The sequence below is a fragment of the Magallana gigas genome, chromosome 2 (genome assembly GCF_963853765.1).
Source record: "Magallana gigas chromosome 2, xbMagGiga1.1, whole genome shotgun sequence".
In the NCBI taxonomy this organism is placed as follows: Eukaryota; Metazoa; Mollusca; class Bivalvia; order Ostreida; family Ostreidae; genus Magallana; species Magallana gigas.
Window position 1 is genome coordinate 2,190,817 of NC_088854.1, and position 9,064 is coordinate 2,199,880.

The 9,064-nt window shown below is 33.9% G+C and overlaps 1 protein-coding gene across 1 annotated transcript; it reads left to right on the forward strand.

The window, feature by feature from the left end:
- Positions 1-2,086: 2,086 nt before the first annotated feature.
- On the forward strand, positions 2,087-8,977 carry LOC105338373 (embryonic protein UVS.2). The gene is made up of 5 exons (XM_011443459.4): positions 2,087-2,380; positions 2,880-2,958; positions 6,482-6,612; positions 6,901-7,062; positions 7,950-8,977. Exons 1-5 carry the CDS (start codon positions 2,311-2,313, stop codon positions 8,108-8,110), a joined length of 603 nt encoding a protein of 200 aa, XP_011441761.3. The 5' UTR covers positions 2,087-2,310; the 3' UTR covers positions 8,111-8,977.
- The last annotated feature ends 87 nt before the right edge of the window (positions 8,978-9,064 follow it).

Below are 9,064 nucleotides of genomic sequence, written 5' to 3' on the forward strand. Positions count from 1 at the left end.
CAAAATTATTGCTCATTTTATCTGAAAAGAGGACCTATAGATTAAGACTGTCGAAATATGGGCACACAAGGATATATATATACATGTACGTTGCTTCTCAACGTTATAGTATCTTGAAAGTCATAGGCCGATATGCGGACAAAATTGTATTTATACATGACACATTAGTGCAGCTACTTTGTTTATATTAAAGGGACTTGGACACGATTTGAGATCAAAAATTTTATTTTTATTTTTTATGTATAAAATGGTTTACTGGTGCATTTTAAATGATTGACCAAAAAATTGAATGTTAAAGTCAAGTTGCAAGCGAGATACAGAGGTAAGAACTGATTGTTATGTAAACAAAGCTCGAGTCTTATAGCTGTTTACAAAAAATGTAATGTAGAGAATTACCATTTCTTAGACAAAATGACATGAAAAAAACAATTTAAACTATTCAATATCTTCATAAATACTATTACATGTATCAATAAAAGAAAGATACATTTGATTGAAACTTACACCAATACAAGACAAATGTAAAAAATGACAATATTCGAGCTTTGTTTACAAAACAAAGAATGATGAACTCTGTATCTTGTTTATAACTTGATATTTGACTTTCAAATTTTGACATGGCATTATAAACTTCTATATTTATCAATATAAACATTGAAAATGGAAAAATAAGAATTGAAAATTTGAAGTCAAATCGTGTCCAAGTCCCTTTAACACCCGATTGATATTTTATTTAAGATTTGCATGTCAACGTAATATTAATAAAATAATCCTGTTTAAATACCAAAATAGTAAGTATATACATGTATATATTTTGCCTGTCAAGATAATTTTAACACAATGTGACAATCAGTAAGAAGCAACTAATAAATGTTAATATGCCATTTATTACATAAGCTTACTAACTTGCAGCGGGCCAACAGTAAAAAAATTCAATATCTACATAATTAGTTAACTGAACAACATACATGTACATGCAAATAAAACAGAAAAGGGATGCACACTTTTAGTCAAAGATTTAATCAAACTCGATCTTTTTGTAGGCTATGATTAAAGTGTATTAGGGAAATGAACAAATCCCGGTCCCATCAATATTTCATCGATTCTTATGAGCAAATCTAATTAGTTCGAACAACGCACTATACTTGTATATATCTGTGACATTTCAAATCTAGTTCTTAGACCTACAACTGTCTTGTCCAAGTACGAAAAAAAAAACCAAACTAATAACCCCATTTGCTCTCTATTAAATGTTGACTAAACTTGCTAAACTTTTTGACTTGGATCCTTTTAGAATCATATTGTCGGTATGATTAAATGAGGTGTGCGTTTATAAATGTAGGTATGAATGTGTTCATGTATAGTATAGGCTTTGCATGTTACCCAATCCATTTGATTACTCGAATAATAAAACATGTTTAGATTAATCATATCTGGAAAAGTACTTCTTGCCACCCAGCCCCTCCCATTTTCCTCTGATTGGAACCAGAATAATTGGTAATTAATTAGAATTTAAAAAAATACATTGAAAATTGATAAGTATGAAAATTACGAACCCTTTTTCAAAAGTATAATTGATGTATTCTTCGATTGGTTGAATATTTTAATCGAATTTATTACATGTATGTGTTCCATGATGTAAAGTTTTGTATTCTTTGTGATGTTATATAAGATTTGTTACGATAAGATCGAGTTTCTTCATTGCCACAACAAGCCCTATCAACGGGCTGTGATTTAGCACGGCACTGGTCCGGAAGAATTTAAACTTGTTTTTTGTAATTCATTCTACAATAAATTCACGGAATGTAAATGGTGAACAATTGATCGAACTAGCTCTGAATAGAATATATTAAGTAAACTGAATCAGCTAGTCGGACCGCAGTCACAATATAGGCTAAAAGCGCACAACAAAGCCTTATTGTTCATTATCTGAATTAATCGCATTCGTAAATGGATATCAAAAAAAATATTTTAATTTCGCTGATAAGTAAACCCGGAATTATTAAATGGCGTTAATCGGATTGCAGATCTTTTTTTAATCTCTCATCTTTGCAGTTTAACAATTGAATAACATTAAATGACAATATTGAAATATAATCTCGCTCTTGAGAATAGAGGTATCTGATTCTACACGTCATTAATGAAATAGCAGTGACAGTAAATGAACACATTGGAGTATCCATGTCACAGATTTGATTCCCAACTCCCTGGGATTGTGAATGTGTGAGGAAGACATGTTTATGGTGTGAATACTATCAATTGAGAGGAACAAGGCATGATATTGTAGGCGACCGTTCAGTTATAAGAGCAATGCTGACTTTTGACTCTAAAACTGTGTTCCTCATACCGTTTATCATTGACTTCCTTTCTGACTTTGTCGGTAAGTAATTGGTACTATCAGCATATATCAATGCATAATAATTTTTTTACAGTAATAAAGCTAAAGTTTATTAAAAGTAATGCACGGATCTAGATGCGAACTACACCCCACCCCCTGGAAAATTTGAAATTATTGAATTTACATGGCAAATTTACCATTCAATTCCTCAACACCCCCCCCCCCTTGGGGGTGATTTTTAGATTTGCTCAGGAAGTTACACGTATAATTGATTTTGCTAATTTTAATACAGTAAGCTCTATTTTATAGCTCGGGCAATTAAACTATATCCACTGTACTACATGTATTTACTTATTAATACACGCCTCTGACATTTTACTGTCACGAAGATCATTTTTTTGTAAGATACCAAAACATTACCATGTTGCAGTGAACCTATCAATGGGGGTTAAACTTATTGTCATATTATGGTATATTCGCTGTGAGATTTCTTGAATTTATCTGTATTGTAATATATGGAGTTCGCCTCTCAATATTTCAGTGGCAAAAACCAAGAACTTGGTAGCTAATGAAACCATTCAGTACATAACCTCGCCTAATTACCCACAATTCTACGGAAGGTGAGTACACCTACAATACCTGCAAAACGATTCTTTATTTGTTTTATTTTTCAGCTCTCTGTACCTCTTGTAAAAGTAGAGTCTGTATAATTAACATGAAATCCCATTGTTCGCCCACGACATTAAAACATTGCATACAATATCAAAATTTGAAGAATTATATATGGACTATTATCTTTCATTTAACCTGTTTAAATCAATCGTTATTTATACTGACAGTATTTATAAGGCACTGGCAGAAATTATAGTATAGTGACAGTAATTATTGTAAACATTGTATCCTGACAGCTAATATACTGTACTGACAGTAATTATAATGTACTGACAATAATTATCGTATACTGACAGTAATTATTGTAAATATTGTACCCTGACACCAAATATACTGTACTGACAGTATTTAATGTGTTCTGACAGTAATTATATTTGCACTGACAGTAATTATAACGTACTGACAATAATTATCGTATACTGACAGTAATTATTGTATTCCAACAGAAACAAGAGGCCCATGGGGCCACATCGCTCACCTGAGCAACAATGGGCGTTCAAAAGATATTGTGCCATATGGTCCCTCGGTAGAAAAACAAAAAATAAATATTGTAAAGTATTCGAATTTTACACTTTTTTTGTATACATGTAATCTTTGACATTGTACCTTCATGAAATACTATTTTTTACCAGAATAAGAAAATTCTACGCAAGATATAAAACTAAACATTTGGTAGAGGTATACTGTTAAGTTGTTAACTTCCAAATCCCTATATTTTCGTTCTGCCCCCCCCCCCCCCCCCCCACTTTGTAAAGCGATCAAAATATATGAGTGCATAAAGTTACATTTTTTTCATCAACTACTCAGTACTTACTAGTTATTGTTTTAAAAAAAAATAATAGTTATTGTTTTTTATTTTAAAAACCCTACATGTATAGATGTGAAGAAGAAAATTGTACCTCAATGTGCTCAATTTCTCAAATTAAAAACATTCAAAAATTTTATTTGTCTTCTCCATTACAATTAAATGACTGTTATTTACTTCGCGTACAAACCAGGATAATTTTCCGCTGTGATATTCTTAGGAATAGCGATAATTACTTTATCCCCGCAACAGAAATGTGTCAGAAATATGGAAACTGTTTTAAAGATGTCGTTTTTATTTACTCGTGTCTGAAAAACTATGTAGATTTCACATTATTTATTGTATAAAGAGAGGGAGAGTAGATATATACAGAATACTAGTATCATTATTTTATTTTGTTTGTACAAGTATTTAACATACTCTAATTCATAGAGATTTTCTAATGTTCAACCAAAATTTCAGCGTCAATTGTAGAATTATAAGCAAGATACAGAGCTCACAGTTCGCCTAGGTTTGATTCATATTTTGTTCACATGAGTTTATTACATTCAGCTTATGATTTTTAACCTGGTATTTCCTATTCAGCATTTAAAATGGAAAAAAAGAATGGCCTAAGATTTTATATTCTTTTATTCACTCAATACCAGTTCACTGGTATTTGAGGTTCAAAATCAGTTTATACAAATGTACACAAACACAGTGAAGGATCACATGTACAGTAGGAGTAATAATGACGAAAAAATGTTAAGTTTACAATACAATAAGATGTTAAAGTTGGTTTCTGAACGAACAGACTTTGAAAATTTTCTCAATAAATATTGACAAATTTTTTACTTTTTTAATCTTTAGTTTTTAAGATCTGTGTACAAACATAGAATTGTGAGCAAATCTCTGTATCTTGCTTATAATTTGAAGCTTAACACTCAAATATGGTTAGTTATTAGAAATTGAAAACAATTAAACACAAGAAACATTCACTATAACAAATAAAGAACACAATTTATTTTTTCGAAATGAATCATATAGATACATGTATATACCTACATATTTCCGTCAGCAATGTCAAACATCAGATTTATTTAAATTGAATAAACTCGAGAAAATGCCGAGCATCGCAACAAAACCTATTGCATTAATCTACCATTACGCAAAAGATAATGCCGATCGAATTACCGGTAGAATGAATTGTATTTCATTATTTTTTAATACATCAGATTTTGCTTAATTTGCGCAGGTAAACAGTTAACTGTTTGATTTACCAAAGTCTCTGTTTGATTTGATACGTAAAAATCACGAAATAATACAGACGATTGTTCCCAGGTTACAAGCAGAAATAATGAAAACGAAACGAAAATCGGAACAAGCTAACACCAACGTCATGTGTGAAAACTGTCAACGCATTGAAATATTTAGCCTCAATTTACTTCACAAAATCGGCAACGATATATTTTGCATGTTTCAAAAATTTCCCTTCATACGCGAACTGTTGCACAACAAGCAAATTCATCATAGTCAGATCGACCCTTTTTCTTATAATGTCATGGCTGCTTTAAACAAAGAACCTCGTTTTAGATGTATGGAATACGAGTCTAGGTAAAATGGGTATGCAAACCCGGGCCGTGGCAAAATAAAAGCCAAGGCAGATCGACAATCGTCAATTCCAAATACGCATTATTTTGCAGCAATATTTACAGCGAATACAAATATACTAGTCCATCAAATATCCTGATATTTTAATGAGATTGGCAGATTAATATCTGCCAATCTTTGTTTTGCCCAGACCAAGTCTTGCCTACCCATTTTACCGGATGCCGGATTACCGGATGCCGAGCCCGAAGCTATTAAACTGATTGAAACACCCATTTCCTTTATTATTATTTTCGTAATAACTCAAATTTGACACAGAATTAGCACTTAATTTTTGCAATTTATATTTTCCTTCCCATAAGGATAATTTATGCTAAACTACGTTGAATTGGAATCAGTAGTTCTTGAGAAGAAGATTTTTAAAAATGCACCCCCCTTTTTCTACAGTTTCAAGGTTTTCTCCGCTTTGAATACAGATCGGACTTTTATTTTTGCAATTTATATTCGCCCTCACATAAGGATGCTTTGTGCCAAATTTGGTTGAAATTGGATAAGCGGTTTTAGAGAAGAAGTTCAAAATGTAAAAAGTTTACAGACGGACAGACAGACGGACAGACAGACGGACAGACGGACAGACGGACGACGGACAAAATGTGATCAGAATAGCTCACTTGAGCTTTCAGCTCAGGTGAGCTAAAAATCATCAAAGTACTGAGCGTTAATATTGTGTTCTGACAGTAATTATTACACAGTTACAGTAATTATCACGCGCCGACAGTAATTACGGTATCACGAAATAACAGTAATTGTTGTTATCTGACAGTACTTACTTAAACTGTACTGACAGTATTTATTGTATTCTCATAATAATTAGTGTATTCCAACAGAAACCATCATCAGAGTACTGAGCGTTAATATTGTGTACTGTCAGTAATTACCATATACTTACAGTAATTATCACGATCTGACAGTATGATTATTGTAATCTGACAGTACTTACTTAAACTGTACTGACAGTAATTGTTGTTATATCACAGTAATTATAATGTATTGTGACAGTAATTATAACCTATCGACAGTTCTAATTCGATGACGTGGATGATCTCGGCCAGTGGCTCCATCTATAATCCTTCCGTCTACATCCGGGTCACGGACAGTGACCTTCAGCCGTCCTTGGCCTGCTACAATGACGTCGTCTCTGTTTACGACGGTACGTATTACTACCTATATATTTATCATTTTAATTGGCAAAATACCAGTTCGCTTGAATACAAAATTAACTACATGTATACGCCATAACAATCGGTAAGAGGTCAATTTTTTTTACTCAGATTACTGAGTAACTTAGGTTGAAATAGATATAGTCTCACTGAGATAAAATTTATTTTCACAGAATTATGAATAAGAAACGACATCACTTTTGAATACACTGCAATATATAAGACTTGGTGACCTACTGTTTGCACAGTCTACTATTGAGGCCACTGTTTTGTTTTAGGTATCAGCAGCCTGTACCCCGAGCTAGCCTCGTGGTGTGGGTCAGGCTACCCAACCTCCACCCTCAACTCCAAGTTTAGCACCCTCATGATCTCCTTCTCCTCTGATGACTCAGACAATAACTACAGAGGATTCAAGATAGCGTATTGGGCCAAAACAAACGGTAAGGGTAGCCCGGTGGTCGCCCGGCTAGTGTGCGTGTGTTCGCGTGGTCCAGGGTAGCGTTCTGGTTTTCTAAGTGTCTGGCTGCTCTTCGTGTCATTTATCGACAGGACATAAATCTAAGGTCGAGGGTCAACATTTAAAGATCATTGATGTTAAAGGGTCAAACCAGTTAAAGACATAATGTTATATATTATTTACAGTAAAATATGATTGAAGCTTTCACGTTTAGAACGAATTCACGTTCTAATCGCAGAGTCGATCGCTCAATATAAAAACTTTTCGGATGTACACAATTACGTTTTTAACGAATCAAAATCGCTCATCCCCAGCACCTTTCAAATTAATTACGTTTAGTTTTATCCTATGGAACTCATTGTTCATTAGCATTATTATTTTTCATCAAAATTTCTTTGTGTAAAACTCTTGTTTTTACATACAAGTGTTCAAATTCATTGTCAACAATTAAATCCTTGGGATATTCCTCTATCTTGGAATAACGAAACAAATAACAAAACCCTTTTTTATCTGAATAAACAGCGCGTAAATTGGCTAGACATACATGTAACTCAGATTGAGTTCGGTCAAGGACGCATAATCAACTTCTTAAGATCTGTTAATCCTCACCGGTGTGTTTGAAGTCTAACTTTGTGACGCAAATTTACGCAGGTCAAACAAGAGGTGTGTATCGGTCGTATATAACGATAAGCTCCTTAAAATACCAGTCAAGTTTAAATTGGACCTTTTAACATTGGGGTTAAAACAATAGCCTATTAGTAGATAAAATGACCTAATTTTGTCGCAGCGACCGTTATAATGTTTATTACACACAGATCAAGGGGAGAGAATCCTGGTCTGTCACTGATCCTGGGATCGTCTTTTTTACAGATGATGTGAAGTACGTGACCCGCCCCTTCACTGCGCTGAACTACACCCTGCTGGGGGTGGGCGGGGCCATCATCCTTACGATCGTCCTCTCCCTGTGCGCGATCATCGGCATCAGAAACCGGGACAAGATCTCCAGTCTCTTCACCAACGAGGATGTCTAGATAGGATCGCCAGTCTATTCACCGACGAGGATATCTCTAGTTGAGGCAGTCTATTCTTAAACAAGATCGCCAGTCTCTTCATCAATGATAATGATGTCTGAACAAGATAGCCAATCTATTCATCATTGATGAATTCTAGAGGCGATCGCCAGTGTATACATTAATGATGATGTCTAGACGACAAGCTTATTGTAAAAAGATCGTCAGTCTATTCATCAACGAGGATGTCTAGACAGGATCTCCATTCTCTTCACTAAAGAGAATGTCTAGACAGGATCTCCATTCTCTTAAATATAGAGGATGTCTAGACAGGATCTCTTCACTATAGAGGATGTCTAGACAAGATGCCGGACTATTCATCAATGATGAATTCTAGACACAATGTCAAGTCTTTACATAAATGGTTTTGTCTAGACATGATCGCCATAAACGAAGAGTGCTAGTCCATTATATATGATAATCGCTCTGTCTGCCGTATTCTCTTTTGAGAAGTGGACAGGCATAGCCTACGATGTAGGCTATGCCTGTCCACTTCTCAAAATGTGGATGTAGGCTATGCCTGTCCACTTTTCAAAAGAGAATATGTCTGCCGGAGCAATGCAATACTGTAGCTACACAAAGTCACAAACTCAATATAGCATAAACAGAAATTATATACATGTATACTGTGCAAATGGCCTGCAGTTGATATCATTGAAATACTAGTATTGTGTGGTAACTGGAATGTGTAAGAAAATGTTTTTGGTTGTGATATTTATTTAAGATGTTTTTTTTTTAATGGTATTGGATATTTGTATATTTTCATTTTTTATACCTTAATTTCATTTTATTTGTTTGTGTAAAAAAAAACCAGTTATTATTTTGGTAGATTCTCTTCATTTCTCAGAGAGAGAGAGAGAGAGAGAGAGAGAGAGAGAGAGAGAGAGAGAGAGAGAGAGAGAGAGAGAGAGAGAG

What these genes read in the sequence shown, in the direction of transcription:
- LOC105338373 (XM_011443459.4), top strand. Translation starts at nt 2,311, where the DNA reads ATGCTGACTTTTGACTCTAAAACTGTGTTCCTCATACCGTTTATCATT. An exon ending in CTTCCTTTCTGACTTTGTCG is followed by an intron (nt 2,381 to 2,879) that starts GTAAGTAATTGG and finishes TCAATATTTCAG; the next exon opens with TGGCAAAAACCAAGAACTTG. An exon ending in GTATTGGGCCAAAACAAACG is followed by an intron (nt 7,063 to 7,949) that starts GTAAGGGTAGCC and finishes TCTTTTTTACAG; the next exon opens with ATGATGTGAAGTACGTGACC.